Source organism: Rhopalosiphum maidis, chromosome 2, assembly GCF_003676215.2.
Source record: "Rhopalosiphum maidis isolate BTI-1 chromosome 2, ASM367621v3, whole genome shotgun sequence".
NCBI classification, from domain to species: domain Eukaryota; kingdom Metazoa; phylum Arthropoda; class Insecta; order Hemiptera; family Aphididae; genus Rhopalosiphum; species Rhopalosiphum maidis.
The window spans coordinates 6,292,692-6,319,150 of NC_040878.1; the positions used below are offsets into that span (position 1 = coordinate 6,292,692).

The following is a 26,459-nucleotide window of genomic DNA, read 5'->3' on the forward strand; positions in this document are numbered from 1 at the left end:
TAATACCCCCCACGTGATGTTATAGTAATGTTTTCTGTCAGGTGTATAATGTATAGGTAATATTGTATGATAATATAATATATATAGATGTGCGATTTTGTATTTAGGACGGACGTTATATAGTATTATGATTACCGGTCAGTGCTTTATAATTAAAAAAAATACATTTATATATTAATAAACAACAACAACAACAACAACAACAACAATAAAAAAAAAATAAAAGTCTATCTCCGGTGGTGTATAGTTTATATTATAATATACTATGTATAGTGTACCGTTGGTTGACCGGATAATGTTTATAAAAAAACCATATCACGTTTATATATATTATATAGAGAGCTGACGATTTTTCCATTGAAAAATAATAATAATATTTTAAACACCATTACGAGTTTTCATCTTGCAAAAAATAGCCAGGCTCGCGTATTATTATTCGCGCGCGGATGGGGTGAAAAAAAAGTTCCATATAATGGGCGATTCGTGTTATCGATGTTGATGATAATGATGAAAGCCAGTACGACTATCCCTTCGGAAAGCCGATTTTTTTTTCGCTCACGACCCCTGTATAATATTGTTTCACTTATACATTATTCCGAACCGGAACGCTATAAAAAAAAAAGGAAAAAATGTTACGTTAAAAGCTTTGTCCACTTTTCAGTAGGTTAATTCTTTTTTTTTCCATACACGTCGCGTATATCCTGCAACGACAACGATTTCTATGTCGGCCATATTGGTGGCCTTTGTAAATCAGTAAACTTTGCGTGTTCAAACGGAATCTTATTTGTTATTTGTTTATACCTATATATTATAAAAACCTATAGCCATACATGTATTTATGTGTGTGTAGCTAGTATTATTAGACTTTTGCGAAACACTATATTATAAACACAAGCAATATCGCAATATTATTTCAAATGCATTTTATATAGGTAAATCGCCTACTCTTTTTAGAAAAGTCTTATGAATAAATCTATCGTCTAGTTTGATTAGGTATGGGGTGTTGTGTATGTTTTTGTGTAATGCCAAATGGATATCGCGTATTCGTATAAGATTAATTTTGTCTACAAATAACATCATACGCCGAGGAAAGTGTGAAAAAAATTAATCGTTTAACCAAAAATGTCAGATCATCAATTGGAAAAATTCCAAAATGCCTATATGATATATATATATATATATATTTAATTCAAAATTATTAGATATAAAACGCGCCAGTGATAATATTTATTCTTCGGTCGTTAACGAATTTTATCATCATATTTTCGACATCAAACAAATTTTGTTATTATATATTCTTGTCTTATTAAAATAGACTTGTCTTTTTAATTTCGCTTCGGGTATACTTAATGCGCGACACGCAGTAAAATTATATACTATACTTACATTAATAGATTCGTATGATGATATTAAGTTTTTAAAATTATCCTCGAGCTCATTTTTATTGGCAAATCGAGTTATTTCGTACCTCGTTGTTTTTATATAATGTAAAAATATTATATTTTTATCAAGACGGTTTAATAAATACGACGAGAATTTTACTCATTAAAATTATAACCGCTGGCGTGTTTAAATAAATAGCTGGTATATTATTATTACATTGTGTGTGTGTTTCGGTGTTATGAGAAACGTGCAGGTTTGTTTTAAAAAAAATGATGACAAATGTCAAGTTTAAAAATTATCAGGTGTTTGCTGTTTCAAAATTTGGTGTTATTTGTGGATTCAAAATTGATAAATGAGTTGAAAAAAACTTGAATATATTATTTTGTACTCTTACTATTGAGCTTACCAATTATTCAAATAATAAGTGTATGGGTATTCTTATTGTCTTTAGAGGTTGGTAACACTGAACCGTAATTTTGTTGTCGTTACTTTTTTTTGCACATTCCCGTATATATACTTTTATAATATATTACGTGTTTTATATACACCCTTATTCCCTTTGGTCAACTGACACGTACCTACCTATATAATCGTCGTGGTCGCCGCCGTATTGGTCGTCCGGCAGATGGTTATGGATGGGTTTTGGGCACGAACGGGTGGTACGAAATGAAAAAGAATTAAAACAAAAAAAATAGGTAAAAAAAAAAATACAGTACTTATACCTCAATGCTCACACACACATTCACACATACACACCACGCACACTTACACGAGCGCGTTTTGGGTGTGGTTTGTTGGCACTGACTCTCTGGGAAAAGATAACAAATACCGCCGTGCTTTTCGCCATTACACCCGGTAGATAAGGACGCAGGAATTTTTATTTTTTCGTTTTAACACTCCTCATGTTTTATCTGTACATATACATATATTATATATATATATATATACAGCTATACAGTGTAGTATGTGTGTAGGTATTATATATATAATATACTCGCTTCTGTTTTTCACCGTCGCCGCCGCGGTCGTTCCGACACACAATTTGTTAATGGAATCACGTAGGAAGCCGCTCGGCGACGTGTACTGGTTAAGTAGCCGATATGCGTGTATAATAAATCATACCCCGATAACTGTGCCGTCGCCGCAGCAACCGCGGCCGACCTCCCTCGAAGTATATATTGCAGTCGATTCCGAAATTTGATCAATTTATATCAATGCAGCTGCTGCAGTTGCAATCCGCATATTACTATTATTATATTGCTGCGATTCTCATACCATCACCGCATCATACCGCAGTTTATAACGTAATAGAGTATTATGGCTATGCGCAATAATCGTATAGATAGGTAGTACGATTTACTATGATATTATACCTACGAGTATGTTTGGTCGAGCTTGATGAACTAACGTTGATGAAATGTATTTGACGGCTCGCTGCAGTGGTGTATACGCACTGAAATATTGCACCTTTACCTATACCCATAAATACTGCTGCACGTCACTCATCATGGTTACTCGTCTGTGCAGTGCACGCACCCCTAACACGGTTGTAGTAATAATAGTAATGCGCCGCCGACGACGACGATGATAAGACCGACACACACACACATACACACAAACGACAGAGGCCGTATAAAATGGCGGCGAAGGATTGTTTTTTTGTTGTAGGGCTTGCGCGACACGCGAAAACGCATGTCCAACCGCTGTTATACACCACCGCAGACCTAACATTTTATTTTTTTTTTTTTCACACACACCTTTACACATTGTTATAACACCGCTGCACACGCGTATGCCCTCCCCTTTCCCACCATTCGTATGTTATGATGTGTGCTAATCGAATGTATACTTTGGACTGGGTATCATTTCATTAGCCTGCGCGACCATATTGTATACATAGGTATTATATGGTTGACTGTTCAGCGTATTATATATATTTGTTTGTACTTGTCGTTTTGATTCCATATAATATGATGACTATACTGTTACATTCGCGCTCTTATGTAAGATATACATATATAACGTGTATATATTGTAATGGGTATCGCCAAAGGGGGTAGCCCTACCAATATATAGCCGTTTAACCCTATAATACTTAGTCCCAAGCAGTGGCAAGAATACTCATCACAGCTCTTATCTTGAGTTTTTACAATTATTATTGCAGTATAGAAGAGCCCGCGATGCTTAACGACCCTTATTATTTCGCCATACGAATGATATAATATATTATATATAGTGTCTACTTTCTGGCTGTTGCAGTGGCCGTCGCGTCAACTACGTTTTCGTTTTCATATCGAATATAATTCATCTGTTACAGCTGACCTGCACACGACAGAGATCTTATTTATTATTTATTCAGTATATATATATAGGAAATACGATCGCGTGTTCTACTCACACACACGCGTAATATCACAAGTCTCAGTACACTCGTATTGTAAAAATAACGAATAATGATATTTTATATATGTGTGTTTAATAGGAATTACTCGTATACGATTGTGGTTTGACGCCTTTTTCGCAGCGACACGAGTTTTTTATTCGATTGCTGCGTGTACAATTCATAAACGCGTCTCACGGCTGTACACCCGAGAACGAAACGACCTGTGATGTGGTCTTTAAGACGCGTATATACGTTCTGGCCGTAGTTCTGCTTATTATCGTACCGCAGTTGCGCGTAATGCTTGTATACTGTTTTTTAACCACCGCCACCGTACATAATATTATTACGTGTATACGTCGGCCCGACAAACCGAACCGTTTAAACAAATACACACAGTCGAACGCTTCGGTTCTGTTTCCCTTCCCCGAAACCAGTTTTCAATTTTATCGTGTCCGACAACCGAACGCACGTATGCATATACATATATATACCGTGTACGTATCAAATAATATATTTAAATATATAATAATAGTAATACATATTATTATAATGTACCTTTACGTATATTATGTGTTAGTGTGTGTATGTATGTATAATACGCGTTTTGTCAATCCGATTTCCATTAACGTCGTCCTCATCCTGTTGTGGGACAACTTGCGACGTTTACCATACAGCGATCGTCGTCCTATAATGTGTATATATATATGTAATATACAATATATTTATATGGCGAGAGTATAGCTCGGAGACGAATTCGTAATTTATAGACGGGCCGCATGTATAGAGCGCGGTAATATATTTTTTTATTATATAAAATAATATTTGGTGTTGGAATATATAATTATAACGTTATACGCATGTACCAATATATCATATTAATATATTATACACCGCGCGACACGACCGATCTTTCTACATATTACCTATACGGAAAATAAACTGTACAGCGGTACGATGAAAATGATTTTCTGTCCGTCACAACACACGCGCGAGCTTAACTGCGTTTTACCATAATTTACCATAATATATAAGCCCGTCGTTACACATCATCCAGATCTATATACATATAAATATATATAACCTTGTCTCGTCGTTAACGCACACAGACATAGGTATAATACACACGTGTGTGCGGGCCAAGTCTCGCTGTATTCAGTCCGCCGCGATCATGAATATTCATAATACATTTTATAATGTGTATATAACATAACGCGCACCCCGGTTGTCGCACAAAATCGTGAATTTTAGGTCGCGACGTGTTATAAACATATATAATAATACTGTATATATAGTGACGTGTCTACTAATACCCACTACGCTTCGACGACGACGACGACGATGCGTGTAAGTGTGCAGTAGTGCTGCCGGAAATCAGAGACACCGCCGCCGCCGATATGATCGAAACGCCGAAAATCGCGCAGATAATATTTTGATGATATCCATTGAAAGACGTCGGGCGTGATGTTATTGTTTTCGTCTCTGCCGCGATCGTAAATCTGCCGATCGATTTTCAATAACTGTCGCGGGTGGGGGGGAGCGGCAGGCCTCCGCTCCGTGTTTACACGCGACGCGCGCGGTGCATACGAATTTCGACAAATCCGACAGATAACATTATATCGTACCGCACATGTGCAACGTACGCGCGTAAATTATAACGGGTGAAATCGTCTTTGGTGTACGCCGCCACCGGATGTGCCGGATGGGCGCGAGGAATTCCGCCGTTCGGTTATGATTATACGACGCATCGAAATCCGATTCGTGCGACAGGTTCTATCATATTATTGTATATTATACACAAACACATATATATGTAGGTACGGTGTACACCTACCCGGTGTGGACGATTGCAGTGCGACTTGGAAATCTTTTTTATATGCGTGTGCAATGCAGTATGAAAAAACAAAAACGATACAACTCACGTATAACGGAAACAGTCGTAATTTATACAGTAGTTGCCAAAGTGCACTGCAATATTGCACTACCGGGACCTATTATAATAATAATTGTTAGTATGTATACGCGGATGTGCGCGCGGACAGGAAGTCGCGCTGCAGTCGTCGTCTCCTCCGTACAGTGTAATATACGTATTAATAATAATAACATGTAACTTGATGGGATATGAGGTGCACATAATATATTATTAATGTACCTATAATATTATTACACGCTGCAGCAGTGACCGCCGTGCGATCGGACGCGGCGAGGTCAGTAACCCCTAGTCTTAGGTTCGTCACCGCTAATCGGTTACTTCCTTCCGATAGATTTATGTAACACATATATTCATATAAATTCATATATTATATATATATATGACATATGTTAAAAACACCTTCCGTGCGTAGGTTTCGATAGATTTTCACACACATAACGGTTACACGTGTAAATATGTATGTATACAATATAAGTGTATATGTGAAAACGTACGCGCGTGTTTGTCATTGACGCCTTAAAACGAAACCGGTCGTTAAAATCGTCGTCAAATCCGCGGTCGTTCCCATCGTTCGGTCCTAGTCGTAAAATCCTATAGAATTTATTTTATACCTACTACCGAAAATTTGTGCGGACACAAAATGGAATTCCTACGACATCATGCATGCACACGTCACAGATATCTATAGGTATACACATATTTATAATTAATATTGTTTTATGTTATTTACACTCGCAATGTTATAAATTTATAGTGATGTGCACTGCATGCGCTACTACTGCAGTGTTATATTATAATCGGGCAACATCTCGACGCAGCCGCTGATGACGACGAAGAAAATAAATATGTATAATATTATAAACGTTATTAAAATTAATAATATTAATATAATCGTTATCGTCGTCATTATTATTATAATAACATATTTTTTTCCTTTCTTCGTTTTCAATCAAACGCACACTGAACGAACTGTATAGCCCCGCGCCACCGCCTCCGACAGCATCGAGTTATATATTTGGTTACACGCCCGATTACAAATCATCCGTGAAACGAAAACGACAATCGAGACCGGTCTTCAAACTGGACGAAAAAAAAATGTATAAAAAACGTGGATCTATACATAATATAATACTTAAATTACTGTATATAGGTACAACGCGTATATTATATTATATCGTATATATATGTATACCTATATAAGTTTGCCGTGTGATTCTCGCCCTTCGCCGCCGCGTATATACGATATATAATAATATTACACAGCACACGCACTCCTCTCCTTTGTGTGGAAAAGCCGACACCGGTGTTACACGCGGTTTTACAAGTTTATCATTTTTACACCTTTCACGCACATCGGACCCGTCCGGCCAGCACCTCCGCTGTCCGTTCGCATTTTCCGCTGGTGAACCGACGAGGCGGACTACGGATTTCGAAAAAGGATTCTCGTCGTGTAACAAACGTACACACACACACACACACAATATTATATAGGTATTATATTATTATTAATATTTAGGTGTGTATACCGTATATATACAGCCGAGCGGTGCGGGGATATACACTCAAACGGGTGGGACGGACGGGTGAGGGGGTTATAAATACGTAATACCGCGGTGGCACATCAAAAAAGGGTTAAACACACGCCGACACCGATTTAACGGGTCTGGTTTGGAGGAAAAAAAAACAAAACGGATACGGCGGCGGCGACGACGAGGAGCAGTGTATACATATAATAGTCGCAGCGCGTCCCGGTCGTGTGTTTTTCGTATTTTTCGTTTTCATTATGACGATTATTATTATTATTGCCCACCTAGTATTTTTTTCTACTCTATATATATTGTACTCGGTCGACCCTCTTTACCGCTCGCAATATATTCGACTGCGGTTGGCCGGTAACCATAATAATATTACTTCACCGTAACTGCACCGCACATAACCTCATCTGTAGTATTATATATTTTACGCGCCCATCATTGTTCCAAATATATGTGTATATTATTATACACGCAGTGGTTGGAAGTTGTATGGTACTAAATATAATACTATAATATATGCTGCATATATAATAATTAATAAAATGTTCGATCCAAAATCGCTACTTTTAGGCTAATTTAAAACGTTTCTATTAATTAAAAACATACGTAATTTTTTTATTTAGTTAAAAATAAATACTTATATGTATAATGTAGCTGCGAAATTTGATAAATGGAAATTTTTTATCTCACTCTTGCTAACCATATAACCGAACAAAGTACTTAGTACCTACAGCTAGATGGTATCACACAATAAATAGTAATGCGGTAGTACTGAACTTTCCTGTGTTTAAATACCCCGTTACTTCCAACCACTACGAATATTGTCTTATTAAAACGAATTACGATATTTAATATCGTCGGGCTTAGCATACTTATAAGAACGTTCGTATACAATCGCCATACGACTTGATATTTATTGTAAATTTTATCGTATTTTATCGTAAATAAATATCATAATAATTAATAATATTTGTAGTCGTCCAATAAAATTCTTTATATTATTGTGGTTGACCGTCATAATTATGTTTTCCGATATTTCCATGTACGAATGATAAATACAATATACATATTATACTAATTATTATATAATGTATTATTATTAAGTTTATCTTGACCAGTCGAAGAACAAAATATTATGCGGGTTATATATTATTGTGCAAGTCGTATATCTCCCCACAAAATCACATTTAAACCTGGCGTTTTATATTTATTACGAACATTATACATTTGTACCGTAAAACTATTATAATTACATTAAGCAACAACAATATGGCAACCCAATAAAATAAAATAAAATAATAAAATTAATAAAATAAAAACTAATAAAATTATTAGTTTTCAAGTATTATTTTTTTTACTTACTTATACCTAAATTTTTTTTACGTTTTTACGATTACCTTTGTACAACGATTCGACTTGCAAATTCTCTGCAAATATGTACTTACATAATAGAAGCTATAAAAAATTATAAGATTTAATAGTATTATTGTTATACTCTTGAATATGTTTTCAATAACTATTATACATTTAGTTTTATATACGACAATATTTGTTTCGAATTCTCGTTTTGTAAGAATTGTTCGACTTCGGGGATTATTATTGTTATTATATTATTATATAATGTTATAAACGATCGATTCGTTTTATTGTCGTGTTCTGGCCGTGTATACGTTTACGAGTTTTATTTGTGTCCTAAAGACGTTTCACCGAATGTTGGTTATCTGTTTACCGCAATTATTTAGACATAGGTACCTGTTGTTATATTTACGGTTCGTGTTATTATTATATTATTGGCTATTGCTGCGCGCATTAGCGCCGTATTTAATATTTAGTATGTCCGTTGGCCATTAAACTTTTCACGAACAGTACACAATTATTGTTAATATTAGACTTTTAATTGTGAGTCGGTTCGGATTAATCTGCAAATCGAGCAGATATAGCTCCAAACATTATACCTAATAATATCGTATGTAAAATTACCGTTATCGTACTATATATACACAAGGTATACGCCTAATCTGAGTGGAAAATTCGTACATGGACACACATAGTGTAATAAAATCGTCGAACCGCTGTAAAAATGTATAAACAATAAATTGCCCTCATCGGTACTGATATAGGGTATACAATCACACATTGTATATTATATTATTATATTCCATGTACGCAGGTTAGTGAACCCGATATCGAAATCTCCCATGATTGTAGATATACCTACCTATCGGTACTATTTCGGTATTTTATTATAATGCTTATATTTAATTATAAAATTTGTTAAAACCCAGTTACATATCTATAACGTCGACCTTTCTGAAATTAAAACGTATTGACCAAGGTCGTTGAACGGATCGCGAGTACGATTTTTCAGTTTTCGACTATAAAAGCTATAATATTAATTTCTATAGGACACAAAATAATATGATACTTCTGTTAGATATAGGTATAGGTATTACAATTATAAACGTGACATGAAAGTATCACACGTCTTTATATTATTTTATTTTTATTAATAAAATTACTTAACTTTACTTTTACTCTAGGCATTTATATTTGTAATTATTGCGAGTATTCGTTTATTTTTTTCACTCCGGTTTGAATATTAAAGAACGCATAAGTTCAATAACTACGTAAGAGTAAATATACTAAATCACACAAGTTTTCCATAAAACACATTTTTACTAAATACAATATATATAATACCTACATTATTTTTATGATCGCTTACTGCACATAACTGCAGCAACTTAGTTACATGCAATATTCTCAGATTCTCAATATATAATGTACATACGACATAACTGACATTAAAGATGTATAGACACATACCTATATAGTATATTATAATATTATATTTTGTATTCCAAACACTTGGATTAAACGCAAATTCGGAATTGTATACACGTAAACTGGGAAAAATTTAAATGATTTTTGGCAGTTATTATTGAAATTATATTAAATCCATACGAAGAAAACACTGAATCAATCTACCAATTTTTCCATAACATGTACATTAAAGCTATAATATGTATAAATTACTGTAAATTAAGTATTTTTATATTATTAAACCTCTTTCCCTGTTCTAAATGTAGGTTATAATAACTCTCAATGTTTTTGTTATTATTTTCAATAATCAACGAGTATTTATTTTTTTTTTTCTGTCGTACATAGATACTTCAAGTTTTGCGTCTAATATCTATAGATAATGACCATAAGGTATACGTATATATACTTAAACATTTATAAATATAGAATATTGTAGGTCAGGGTTTTAATACCGTAGTAAAACTATATTGCGCGCGTCAGAATGGCATTATTAATTACTGCGGTGCAGATATAAAAAAAATTGTATATAAGGCGATCATCGTATATATTGCGATTTCACATAATATTGTACTTACATATATTATATGATAATATAATATCATATTGCAGATGTGGTCGTTGCGGGTACGAAAAATATCAAACTAAAATAAATTAAAATAAGCGTAGGTATACAAAAGAATATTATATTGTTATTATTATATAACGTGTAGGTACATCGATTATATTTCGTTACAATAGTAAATTTTGCGGTGGATATTATCGTCGTCCGCGATGATCGTATACCTATCGTTTATCATCTTAATCGACACGACCTACGTACCTATACATAAGTATACGGCCGTTCTTGCGCTCTGTTAAAATATGTCTAATTTAATATAAGACAAATATTGTACACCATTTTATAAACCGATTTTACCGGCCTAAAACTGTAGGAAAATTATACGCAAACGAATCGGATATCCGAGCTGCGCCGTATATACGCACACGCAACCGTTGTCGACGTTTACCATCTGCTAACACCTGGTCCGTTTATGTGTGCTTAAAGAATTTAGATGTGTATATAGTACCTATGCACACCGTCATTATGCCGCTTGGTCGATTGTTCATGTGTTCATAATGTCACAACCTATATATCCGTATACGTTTATATGCTGCATGCCTTTAGTACCTATATAATGTATAATATGATATAGGAGTATTCGTATTAAAGGAGCGCTTTCACGCCGCTATTAGCATTAGTGGCCCGCCAAGTATACCTATACTTACATTATGATACTGTACACGCTCTTGTTTTTTGATTCAAATATTATTTTCAACACTAATTTTTAGGTTTGTTTATTATAATGTATACAATTTTGTATCTGTGTATTTCAGTGTATAATAATAATATATTTTTGTCGTCTGGCAAAAACGAAATTTTGGGTCCCTGTTGTAAAGTTCTATAAAAATAAAAGTTGACATAATGTTAAGTCACGGGTACATTAGAAAAATTACATAAAGACAAATCATAAACTTATAATATATATATATATATATATATATATATATATAAGTACCTTTATATATATAGTATTTACTATTTATATTATAAATTCTATGTCAGCGTTGTTGGCGTAAAAAAATCAGTTTATTTCCGTTCTGAAAAACTTAAACGAGTTTCAAAATATATTCCAAATCAAATTTATTCCACCGTTTCTATGACCCTAAACCCCTGCTGCAGGTTGACAATAATAAAAACTGAGTGGATTTAAAATAAAAAATAAAAAGGAAAAAAATGTAAATCGGGTTTTAACGCCGTGACAAGTAGAGATGGCTCTAAATAAAAATCCATTAGTTCGTCGAGACGTTAATTGGATATTTCGCCTGAAGAATCGGAATCGTGATTAACGGAGACGCTGTATATATATATATATATATATATATGTATGTGTTTGTGTATGTGTGTGTGAGTATAGAGTGTATAGAATGAGTGGTGGAGAAAAGTCGTGGTGTTCAGGTCGGTGGCTTCGTGGGCGGGTGTGTACAACGCTGCTGCTAGTCGCGAAGAGGGAAACGATGAGAGTTATTCAAATTCCATTAAACGAAGGGCGGCGCTTAATTGGAATTAATAAAAAGGATCGCCGTCGGCAACGGGTAAAAAAAAAAAATCTGCATAAGTTAAAAAACATTTACACCCCACCGCCATTCTATACGATTGGCAGACCCAAGCCCAGCCCGGGGAGTTATCCCTGATTTTTTCCCTCGCTCTCTTTCCGCGAAAAGTTTAACCGCGTGAAATCGCCCCGGCAGTTTTTTTCTCTCGTGATGGCTTCCGCATTAAATCCGACGAACCGACGACGAAATTGTTTAAACAATTTGTGCGATTTCCCTCGTACAATGTATAGTGTCTATACCACACCCGCTCGGCATATACCTAGCGGCTAGCTTATCTCGCTGATAATAATAATAAAAAAAAAACTTTAAATTATATAATACAATCAACCTGCAGTGTCACGTAAAAACATGCGTGTACCAATATATATTGTACTCAGACATAATTATTATAATATAATATATATTGCTGTTTTGTCCTGCCCTCTTATTATAATATAAAATATAATGAAAGTTAACACTATTATTATGTCGATTTGTTATTTATATCGTATTTTTCGTTTCGCTTCAGGTACGGCATGGATCTAAATGGAGCTAGGCGGAAAAACGCTACCCGAGAGACAACCAGCACGCTAAAAGCTTGGCTTAACGAGCACAAGAAGAACCCATACCCGACCAAAGGCGAGAAGATCATGTTGGCCATCATCACCAAAATGACGCTCACGCAGGTTAGCACGTGGTTCGCCAATGCCCGAAGGCGGTTGAAGAAAGAGAATAAGATGACTTGGGAGCCCAGAAATAGGGTCGAAGACGAAGATAACAACAACGAGGATGATCGAAAGAGCCCCGACCCGAAAGATCTCGGTAAATAAATATTAAATACCTATATAGTTAGCATGCTTATACATAAGGGTATTTTGGATAGGCCTGATTAGACTTAATTGGCCATTGTACAAAAATGTGTACACGTCTGTTAAGATATTATATATAATTATGACTTATTAATAATTATAAGTAAGAGCATTTATAAATTAATTACGTTGGGATATAACTGATAGTATTATATATGCGAATAACATATAGAAAGAAATTATAAGATTTAAATTATTTAAATTTAAAACTTGATTTGATTAAGTTGCTGGATTGATTTCATTGACTTTATCGCCATAATTTATCGTGAGTTCTATCTAAATTTCCATTTGTGCATTATTAATATCGTCTCATCCTTTTTCCGTTTATAAATATATATAGTTAAATCTATTTAAATAAAAATGCATTATGTAAATAATTTATATCGCGTATAATATATACCGTATATAGACCCAACAAACGTTGTGTGCATATAAAAAAATGTCTTTACAATACGTTTGTGTAATAAGCATCCATATCGTTTTACACATTTACGTTAATTATAAGAACGAATTAAAAGGTCGCACACTGACGAGATTGTATAAGGTAAATTCATATTTACTGTTTTTCTATAGTTCAAGTCGAACCCTTTAAATTTAAACGTATAATACACCATAATAATATATTGTCATGTGACCGTAAAAAAATAATCTTTATTGTATAATATTATACTGCGACTATATTCGTGCAGATGCACGTGAGCGTATAAGTACATAATACCTACTATATATTATATATTTACTGCGCTTTTCGAATCTAATTCGCCGGGTCGATTAATATCCGAATTATTATACGCTATAACAATCTGTTCCCCTTACCCAGTAAATAATACTTATTTATACTAACGATTTACTTTTTAACCAAAACTAAGAGCAAAACGTACACGTCGGGCTCGTACTCGATCGCTGCATTATACTTTCTATTCAAATTATTGCTTGAACACCGCGACAGTACGTCGCGCGCGATCCGAATCACGCGCCCCGTCAGTTCCGATGACCGTTTTGAAGCGCCTCCCTCGTCGTCAACGGTCGCTGTATGTATATATTGTACATATTATAGTTGCCCCCTTTTTTTATTTCCCCTATTGCGGTGGTCGTAAATTTCCGGAGCCGAACACTAGTCACGTGCCCGTCGTAATGACAATAACAATAATATCTAAAGCCAATAACACGGTCCATATAATATCTCGTTCGGTTTTCCGTTGGCGTGTCCTATATAATATAATATTAATATATTATAATACCATTATATCACGTCGGAAGGCTTTACACACACACACACACACACACACACATTGCATTATACATTTTTCTCATCGCCAGACACCCTCCCCCGCGCTCAGTAAATTTTTACACGACACGTGTGTATTTGTGCGGAAAAAAAAACAAATAAATATTATACATTATTATTATTATCGTTTCGCTGACGGAAATTTCCTGCGGCACACCACTGATCAGTCGCGTACTAATTATAAAACTACAGCGTCGAAACCGGATACGGTGGTACAATATTATGTGTGTAATATTATTATACACATTATAACCGCCAAAAATCCGTAATCGAACCGTTGACAAGTATTATGTTATAATATGCATATAACACTCATACATATAACACAAACATTTTCTGTGATGTTGTCGTCACTCTGATCCGTGACATAGAACGGGAGTTATATTTATATTATATATGGGTATTACACATATATGTAGGAAGCGTATACCCGTAATAATATTTATAAAGTATAATGCGTATAAGCGAAGAAAAAACTATTAAGTATACGGTGAACGAATATATTATTTTATCATTGCTTTTTTTCTTTTTAAATTTTGCGGTTCTAGAATCCAATACAATAATTGTGTAATCATCATAAATACAGCTGTCGTTGTGTCTAAAATACAGTGTCTTGTAGATCTTTTGCAAGAATATATTTACAAGTTTTCGACTAATTTTCTAGCGCGAGGAGAAAATTTTTTTTCAGAAGCGTTCTTTGAAAGTATTGCGTGTGTTGTGCTCAAAATGTAATTTATCAATACCTACGTCCCGGCGGACACAATATGTATGCATTCGTTTTTCAACGATATTATTGTGTATGATTTTCACACGCGTTTCATTATTTGGCATCAAATAACGTCTTCTCCCCCGGGCCGCGGCGATTCCGTTGTGTGTGGTTCACGTCGCGGATTATTTTGTTTATATGATATACGTCATCGTCGTAAGTAAATATTAAGGTTCAGACAAAACGATTGTGTTTTCACGGTTTTACAACGCGGTCCGTCGACGGTTTTTTTTTTACGCGGTTCAGTGGTTCGTTTTCGTTATCATTTATACATTATGTTTACGTACATTTCGAATAAACGGAAACCGCACGGGTATACAGTGCTGCTGCAGCGTGTTCCGTCGGTGTAACAAAAAACTAATAATAACATTATTTTATTATATTATATAGTACATCGTCATTAGAACGCGTACAAACCGAACATAATAAAATATGATGTGTACGTACACGACGGGTGCGGTGGTAATATTTTATGAAACGATTTTCGCATTTCGCGCGCGCTTTAAAAACACAAATCGCGGAGTTTTAGGAGCAAACAACTTACTAACGATTCCGCGGAGTCCGCTGCAGTTTTACTCGGCCCGATAACACGGTCGGCGTCTGTGCTTATGATATTATTATTATGTATGTATGTACATTATCTATACTGCGGAATCGTTATTATATCGGTTTGGCGCCGGCGACGACGTTTTTATGTGCAAAAACACCGTGTACTCGATACTTATATACATAATAATTTAGCGTTTAAAGTGTACGCGCGAGAGTCGGGTAATTATGAGCATATTAACGCTCGTCGGTTGCATATAATATATATTTTATAATATTGCCAATCGGCGGCGGCGTGTACCTACACGTAATATTATGTGCATATTATACTGTGCAAATCGACGGTATGCGTTCTCATACATTAAAGTGTTCTTAAAGGTCAACGTGCGAATTATAACACGCGTGTGTTTCTATGCACATGTGTAATAATAATAAATGTTACCGCGTTCTGTTCGACAAAAATAACCATATAGCTTAGACGAGCTTTGGAACTGCTCGCGCGCAACAAGTGCTTAAAGGGGATAACACAGAAATAACATATTTTCCGATACGACTATAGGTACATACATAATATACTAGTTTTCTAATATATATATATATATATATATATCATTATGGCTTTTATGGACACTATTAACTCTGACCGAAATAACGGTTGCGGTAATCTAAAATCAATAAATGTTTGAATTTGGATACGAGAAAGCACAAATTATGTTATATCGCGATTTAATACATGCATATTATTAGTTTAAAAATCTACCACTTTACCAGAGGGATATCGATTTTTTTCTGTTACCCTCGAGAGTTTACTGCAAATAATAATAATAATAATAATAATAGTAAAAAAGTGAATCATATTACATTATAATGTTTAAAATAAATTATTTTTTTACTATATCGTTTCGTTTTTGTGTCAGCAGATTGTAAAGATTCGGGCACGGGATCGAGCGAAGACGGTGACCGTCCCGGCGCCAATCACACGGGCAGCGAGTGGAGTGAATCGCGGGCCGACAGCGGACCGGACTCGCCGGAGCTGTTCGAACGGCCACCGCCGCCGCACTTCCTGCACCACCCACCGCCGTACCACCACGGCCACTACCCCGGAGCGCCGCACCATCCGCCGCCGTCGCACCTCGGCCACCACCATCACCACCACCATCCGTCGGCGGCGCCGCTGCACCACCGGTTCGCGTCCGTGTCGCCGCCGGCCACCGGCGGAGTGGGCGGCGTATTGCTGCCGTCGCAGAGCAGCGCCCCGAAGCCGCGCATCTGGTCGCTGGCCGACATGGCCAGCAAGGACACGACGACCACGACGACGGTCGCGTCCGCGGTCGAGACGACCACCCCGTCCACCCCGCCGCCGCCGCCGCGGTCGCCGCACCACCAGCAACTGTCGCCGCCGTCCGTCGGCGGCGCGGCGTCCGGCCACCGACGGCCGCCCGCCGTGCCCGTACCGTCGCTGCCGGCCGGTTACGCGCGCCACGAGCAGCTGTACCGGTCGTTCTACGAGGATCCCGCGGCCGCGGCCTATCACGCCCGTGCCTTCGGCGGCGGCGGCGGAATAGTGTTCCAACCGTCCGCGGCCCACCAGCACCATTTGCACCATCACCACCAGCAGCAGCAACAGCAGCAACAGCAACAGCAACAGCAACTGCACTCGACGGCCGCGGCGGTCGCCGAACCGTCGCCCGCCTCGTCGTCGTCCGACGCAGAATCCGTCGTTGCCGTCCAGCACGCCGAACGGGCTTGACGAGAAGAGGCTCGCTCGACCGTCACACACGTAAATCCAAAGACAAAACAAAAAAATAAAAACAAATAAACATTATTTTGTACATATTAACAGTATATATATATATATATATAATATTTAAGAGTAAACTTTGTACATAAAACATTATATTATTATTACTATACGACGAATATAATATATTAATGAAAATATTAAGTAAAACGCATATGATATATGATATATGGATATAGAAAACGGCATGTATAAGACATTGTGCGGACAATAAATAATAATAAATAAATAAAAAAAAAAAAATAATGATATTGCTGTTGAAAAACCAAAAAAAAAAATTAATAATAATAATAATAAACGAAATAATTATATACACTTATACATATATAAATATACGTATTTACGACGAAGAAATAATAATATTATATATTTGGAAAAAGCGACGCGATTGATATCATCGTACACGGACGAGTGAACATCATTATTGCGCTTCGGATTATGCAGATCGTGTGTACGTATATTGCAATACATAAAATGTTATTTAATATTCATATGTGTGCGTCGATTTCTTAAAAAAAAAAAATTCGGAAATTTCGAGCGATGTGCGGGGTGTGTTGGGGCAGATGGGGCTCGTGACGGGATAGAGACTTTGTCGTTTTCTTTTCACCGAGAAATCATATATTATATATATATATATTAATATACGATACGATATGCGCGCGTTGTGGTGGTACGAGTGTGTCTTATATATACGTACCTATACACCGTGGGTGTAATAATATATTTGTATATTATATCATATTATTATGTGTAGAGGACAGGCGTACCCCCGAGTCTGTCCGGTTTAAGACGACTGGACAATCTTTTACATTTGCCGCGGGGACACGAGATACACGATATATAAATTGTAATATTGTCATTACCTACCTATTATTTATTTTTATTTTTATTTTTTATCGTGCGAGGTGAACCGATTGTTGTTGACGTTCCTTTCTATATAACGACATTACGTTTTATTATTTTAATTTATTTCCTTTCATCTTGTTTTTATTTTCTCATAAACTACGATTTTTAAACATATATATTATACATAAATATATACACACAAACTAGACGGAATGTATGACAAAAACTACTACCATATAATAATATTATCTCTTCTCGTGCAGCATCATATTATATATTGTTTTCCATTTTAGTGTATATTTAGCGGTTTGTACATTGTATTTGTACGATATATATAATTATATTTATAGCGGTACGCGATATTATTTTATTTTGTAATTAATTGGAATATAAAAAAAAACCATTGTTATAGCTTTTAAATTTAAATTATTCTATTATGTTTTTTTTGTGATATTGTAGTCGGTACTTTTCCTAATACATTGTTTTTTCTTAAAAAAAAAAGTATTCTATTTTTTTTTTTTTTTTATCCTTTTACAGATCCGTTCTCTTTCTAAATATATGATATATTGTTCACTGCATAACAGTCAACTATTAATATATATGTATAAATATACGAGCATATTACATGCGACATCATCGTCATCTCTTTTAAACAAAACCAAGTCCTACGAAGTCAGAGAGTATACCTACGACACCCCGACATGATTTTTTTTTCATTGTTATTTACTCGTAAAGTAAAAAAAAAAAAAATATGTCGTCTTTACGCCGTTTTGTGGACAGATAGATTGGAAGATAACGCAAAACGGCTTAAACTCCGACTGATTGTCTACTGTTTTTGTTTTTTCATCAACTTGTGCGTGTAAGTCAATTGTTCACTCACTATAGAGTTGCACCGCATGTATTGTTATATAAATACTGTATCGTAATGTACATGTACTTAGGATGTGTGCATGTGATGATTATGAATGTTTAGCTATAGAAAGTCACTGCGGTGGTACGTGTGCAACATCACTCGACTATTATTACGTCCTGTCCGGATAAAACGTTGTGGTCTGAGGGTTGGTTTTTCGAACGGCGTATGCATAATACATAATATTATTTTGCAGATATTTTATTGTCTGAATAATTGATAGTAAAAATCGGAATACATATTGCTTTATTAAATAATGCAGTCCTGTAAAACACATCGTACAGGTTAAAAAACTACGCCTCAATAATATTTACACGTATACGTACGTACGTAATTACAACGACAGGACAATTTATCAATATAAACGCGTTTATATTGCACACCTAATAATAATATATGTGAATACCTAACGCGTATTGTGTATACAGTATATTTTATAATATATATACACATGGGTGTGCGTACCTATATAGCGCGTAAAGAACGTGTAAAAAACCGCAATCAGATTTCGATTTTATTTATCGCAGTCGTTTTTTTTATTTTGTGTGTATAATGATATGGACAATGCTAATTATATTATTGTCGTCGAAAACTAAACGAAAAAAAAAAAACCAACGATTTATCTTCGTCGTCACATTGCAGCGATATTGGTGAAGTTATAGGGTTTTATGTATAAATAAAAAAAATAAAACCACTGCGGTAGACGGCGTGCGCGTTTTGTGTTAAACAAAAAAAAAATCAGAAATTACACTACACCGTGAGTATATATATATATATATAGTATTTATTGTAAATTATTTCAAGTGGTGAATATATGTTATATACCTATGTATACTTAATACTGGTATATAAAGGCTATAAAAATCATCACCATTGGGCGGGGGAGGAGGTTATATATGTAAAAATCGCAGTGTAGAAAAATTCGGTGTAAATAAAACCCGCGTCTCCGCGAATATAATAATGATAATAATATGTATTTTAAAAAAAACCTCCGTGGACGACCAGACACAATCGAAAGGTCATCGCTGGCGGTCTTCTCATCTGCAGCAGATATATATATACGCAAATTATTCCAACACAATATTATAATTTATAATATTCACAATATTTTGTCTAAGCCACGTTAGGTAAGGTCCCCGACAGCCGTCGTATCGCTATCGTATATATGTGTCATCTATTTATTTTATAATTATGTTTCCCCCAGCTCTATTATGGGCCAGGCAATTTTTTAAAAGAATTATTAGTAATGTATAAAAAAACAACTAACATTTTTTTTTTTTAATTTTTTATTGGTTTCCTTTGCCACATCCATATTGGGATGCGGGGGAACACCACAGGTGTATAATATCACGAAGTGACACGTGCAGGTAGCAATGAGAACGAGTAGATTCAATGCACACTGTATTATAATAACTAATAAAATATTAATTATCATATTACGCTATTATACTGGTACACGTATTATATAAGCCGAGAAGTCCCAGGTAAGACCATCGTCGCAAAAGCGGGCTCGAACGAAGTATGAGCGTAATATTATGGACCTTTATATTATACGTTGTACACACACCACTGAAGCACAGATTCCTCGCCTGAGGGATCGCGCCTGTTAAATACGCGTAATAACGGACAAACGGACAATATAAATACGGGTTGGCGGCGGCGGGTGGGCGAACGAAAGACAACCGGGCGGCGTGAAATATTTGCGCTAGGGATATTTAATGGCCAATTAAACGCGTACGACAAGAATGCGAGTGCGGCGCGCATCGCCGCCGCCGCCGCAGCGTGTGTGTATGCACATTGTTGCAAAACGCATTCCAAGGCCCAAATTGTGACGGTGGTCGTAAATCACCGCAAGGCACTCGAATGTATATTACGTACACACTTATATATTATATACTTTACACGCTGCGGTGGCGGTATATATATATACTGCATCATCACCACTCGTTATATATATATATATATATATGATATGTATGTGTGTACGCGTCGGAAGGAGATGAGAATATTTATATATATTTGGTTTTTTTTTTCCACAGTTGTTTTTCTCATCGACTTTCAACACCTCCGAAGATGGTTGCGACCAGATAAAGCGAGTTTTTTAACAAATCGACGTGGTGTCGTATAGACGCGTGTACAACGCTTGCGCGCACACACACACACACACACAATGTATAATAATATGTGCGCGGCATTTCTGCTGCTGCCGCCGCCGCCGCAACGGACCACCAACGGATTGTCTCTGCTGCCGATACATGTACGAGCGTATAATAATATACAAACATGTGTAGTATATACATAGGCGACGGCAATGTACGTTGTATATATAGCTACGCATCTAATATTATTATTGTTATACATATAATATATATATATATACTTATGACCCATATTTAAGTACCTAATTTCATGCTGTTAGGTGCGCGCACGGGATTTTTATTGGACGGGAGGGATGAGGGGCTTACAAATTTACTATTATTCCACTCACTCGGAAACACACGATTACTAACCGTTTGACTTTCACGACATTGCAGACAGTCGTCAGTATAATAATTACATTATTCTTATCGTGGTTGTCGATCGAAGGCGACCGCCCTACGATGATGATTTCCACAGTCCTTATCGCGGAGATACGGACAAGTGTAAGTCTGGAACTAACATATACCGATAACAAAAAAAAGTGTAATTTTTGGGGTAGGGCTTCAGCCGCGGGTGCGCTGCGATAACGCGTACTTTTACTGTGCGTCACCGGTCATTGTGTCCTGAACGAACCGCAATCCAGCGTCCGATATATTATTACGTCAATATCGCTTTTAGCCTATGTAGGTTTTTTTAGGATTTAGCTATTATAAGGTATACCTGTTAAAAACACGACTGGCTATACAGTCCGATAGGCTGCTATCAAACACCCGTATACCCATACTGTTAACCGCATCGATATACGAATTATTTAACCATATCCAATTTTCTATTTGACCGTAGCCGGTATATATTATACGTGTTACTATACTGAACGGCGGCCGTCCCTCAACCGCAGCGCTTCCGCCCACACGCGTCGTCGCCGCCATCAATATAACAATATAATATTCACAATATATGTATTGTATATAGCTGGGAGCAATAAAGCAATATATATATATATAAATATGACAATAATACACCTTTATTGCGACAGAATAATAAGGCCCGGTCGCTACAGTATAATATACATATCATCTTGTGCTGTCTGCGGTCCACGCTGATGCTGTATAATAATATTATATGCCAATTATATTCTCTCTCTCTCTCTCTCTCTCTACATATATATATTTATCATAAATAATGTTATTAGTCTGGCCCACTATATCTAACAGCCAAATGACAACACATGTCACTCGTCGTTGTCGCCTCTGCTGCTGGTTATGTACAGAGTTCCTCTTCTTTTGACCCGCCAGTACAGAGGCTACAGCGCGGTGGCGGTACGAGAACGTATACAGTAAAGGGTTCGTCACGTGAATATTGTACGGCGACCGACTCGCCCAAACTGCTGCAGGTATATATATATATATATATATAAGAGATGAGGGGATGCGAATACCGAACACTTTGGGCGGTGGATCCACGAGACGAGAGTGAGGTTCGTAAATTATTATTTATTATTAATTCAATAATGTATAATGTATATATATATATAAAGCTACTGTAGAGTATAGGTAAATAATAAAATGTCAGTCTCAATCAGAGAATATATGTATGTATATATATATATATATATATATACATATAATTGTTATTAAATAAGTAAAAGATAGGTGTATTAATGTATGCAAAACCCTCGATCAGACGAAGTTAATCGACACAATATATAGCCTGTAAAGTGATATATATACCCCACTGTGAACAGTTTTTAATACTCACTAGGACAAATCGAAATCAAGAATGAACGAAAAAAATACAAAATCGTGAGAAAATAAAAACAAGAACCATCCACCACTAATCGCTGTATTTTATTTTATTTATTTGTTTATGAAAACCGGTGTAAAAACCTTGGATAACCTTCATGGATAATTTATATTTTTTCGGTAATAAGTACAAGAAGTATATTATTTTATTACAATATGATACAAAATATACATTTTTAATAAATTTATAAGAAATAATTTTAAAGGTCATGAGAAATGATTGGTGCTGACTAAACAGAATTAAAAGTTATTATAAACTTAATCTTATTAAAAATTGATAAATGAACAATTGTGGACTCCTAACTTGAATTTGAATTGCAGTGATCTATAATATACAGTCAATGTCACGTACATTATCAATTAATGTCCCAAGAGATAGTTTGACGGAAACTGGGACGACATCATAAACACTTAAACACCACCCCAAAACGAATAACTATATCGTTCTTAAAACTAGATATGATCAATATATATGTTACTTTTATAATATGCATGCATGATATCCATTTAAATATTTTGATTTGTACCTTTTTATATATTTTATTTTAAAATTAGGTTAGTTCTATTTCACGTCGCATGCTGGGTATATAAATTATTGCAGAATTGTATTTATCATACGTAAGATAAATAAATTATAAACTATAGAAAATTTAAAAAGAAAAAAAAAATTGGCGATATTATCGATTTATCGCATGGCCACTTACAATAGTCATTCAGACAATATAATTATTGAAGTGATAATAATTAATGTCGCACGAAAAGGAATGAGAAACACATTTGGCATAATTATTATTTATTTTAGCGTCGCAGAATAACATGCAAACTAATATGTCGACTTAATCGTCAAATTGCTAGTTGAAGCATTACACCTTTCAGGGCTATACGTTTGTGATGAGGAATAAAGACAAATGATATTATGTTAACAATTTATTATAATATTATATGAGTTCACCAACTTCTATTTCATCTATACGTTGTACAGTTAGACCTGCAGGAGTTCACACTTGCAAATCGTGTCGTTCGGATACTAATAATAATACGGTTATGTTCTGCTATGAGGGAGGAGCGCGAACTATCTATATATAACCACAATATAAGCGAGGAAAAAACTTCAAAACCAATACGAATACTGATGGTATAACCAGGTTTTTTGTATTTGAATCACGTTTGTACCATCTGAACTATATGTCTTTAAAGCCGTACGTATCCGTATGCGCGATAATATGTGTACCACTGTTAGTTCCGCGGTTCGCAATATCTGTATAAAGAAATAACTGTAGCCATATTATATATAATATTGGTACGAAAAAACCTATGTGCAGTGTGTCGTGGCGGACCACTGCCACACGTATGCTACGTGTTACAACGGGTTATCGAATTTTCCGCACAAACGTTACAATATTAGTGAGTGGAAATAAAAATGTTGAGATATCTAATAATCTAACCTTTTCGTTTGACCATTATTAGGTCCGCAAATCTTCGTATCCTACAATGTAAAATGATGTCTCCTGTACGAAAACGTTTGAACGATATTACTCTATAATCACACGGAACACAACTGTTGTGGTTTTTTGACGACGACGACGACGGGTAAGTATAATATATGTCACATACCACTTACAATAATTATAAATATATTTCGAAAGTCGTCTTAACAATATTCTTATTTTCCAAGACGAATAACTTATGGGAGATTCCACTACCGACAATATTATGCGTATACCTGCACCATCAGAGCATTCTCAAATTGTGTACGTACACCGTCATATTTATGATGACAATATACAATATATACGCATATTGAATATGCCGAGCCGCATACTCGAGTTTTCTATTCGGTGCATTTATATCACACACACACACACACACACACACACACACATAATAATAATATTTAGGTATACATTCGCTTGTTATTATATACACACATGAGCTCATCGCATATACGCGATTATCGCGGACTTGCAGTGTACCTATATTATATGTATATTATTGCGTGACATTCGGAGTTCCTATGTATAGTTATAATGTTATATATTATATATGTATATACACAACCCACACGCACACACTCGTAAAATATACGGTGGTAATTCCATACATGATAATACCGCACGAGTGTTCGTAATCGCATTTGGCTTACAATATCCGTTGTAAGCGGAGAAGGAGGAGGAGGAAGAGAACTATAGAGGAGTGGCGTGTTACCGTAGTATAATATAATAACCGTATATAGGTAAGTACCTATCTATACATAATATAATTACCGGTCATAATAATTATATGTGTCAGTAGGCGTAATGCGCGTATATAGGTACGCGTAAAACGGTATAATAACAATATTAATAATCGTACGAATTAGTACACTCGAAAATCGTATATCCGTGAACTTCCGTCGCGTGTCGCAGTCTGTAAACACACCGATTAAACCGGTTTAGACGGATCATCGTTATTTCGAAATTATGACGTGTGTATGACGTCTATATTAGTATACTTATTCGTAAATTATTATACAGGTGGGTATTTTTTTTTTTTAACAAGTCATCGTTATAAAACGTAATATACTTAATATACTGTTATATTATATTATTGTTGTTATTATTATTATTTATAGGCAATAGCATCGCAAATAAAATCTTACTCGTTTAGCGACTAAACGAATTTTATTTTTAAACATCTCTCATATTATGTACATATAATTATTATATATAAGTATATTAAGATCGTCTCCAACAAATAAACTTCTCAGATAAATACAATGTATAGTATTATATTTCATTTTGCTGAAATTTAATCTATATGTAAATACTTTTAAACGTAATCATAAACATTACTTACAGATTATAAACAGTATGTATAAACTGTTACAACCAATGGGATTAAGCCGCGGATTGTCTAAATAAAAATAAAATCTTCTTTATATCTATCTATGGCAAATTTGTATTCATAAGTAAAATAATTAATAACGTTCTTTAAGTTTTACATTTTTGTTATGCCAAGCCAAACTATTACAATTTCTGAATAAATGTATTTTCTTAAGCTATAAAATTATTACAATTTGATATTGTGATATTATGCGTCTTGTACACTTTTACAGACATTATAGTAATTCTTTACTATTATTTTTAGAAACATAGCATTCGACATTTCATACATTATACGACTTCTGTTCAAGATTCTATAAAAATGTATTTATATATATAATATAAAAATACTGATATATTCGGTGATTTTGTAATTTGTGTGCAATACATTTGTAGTTTTAGATTCCGAACGGAACGATTGATTTTGCAATGAAGTATATTCCT

General features: G+C 35.2%; 1 protein-coding gene across 3 annotated transcripts in view; it reads left to right on the forward strand.

The window, feature by feature from the left end:
* LOC113554232 (homeobox protein caupolican) overlaps positions 1–17,735 on the forward strand; it is a 41,717-nt gene extending 23,982 nt beyond the window's left edge. For all 3 annotated transcript variants that reach the window (XM_026957981.1, XM_026957982.1, XM_026957983.1), the window contains exons 4-5: positions 12,717–13,009; positions 16,577–17,735. In XM_026957981.1, coding sequence (XP_026813782.1) covers positions 12,717–13,009; positions 16,577–17,406 — 1,123 coding nt within the window. In that variant the 3' untranslated portion in view covers positions 17,407–17,735. The remainder of the gene's footprint in view (positions 1–12,716; positions 13,010–16,576) is intronic.
* Positions 17,736–26,459: the final 8,724 nt, after the last annotated feature.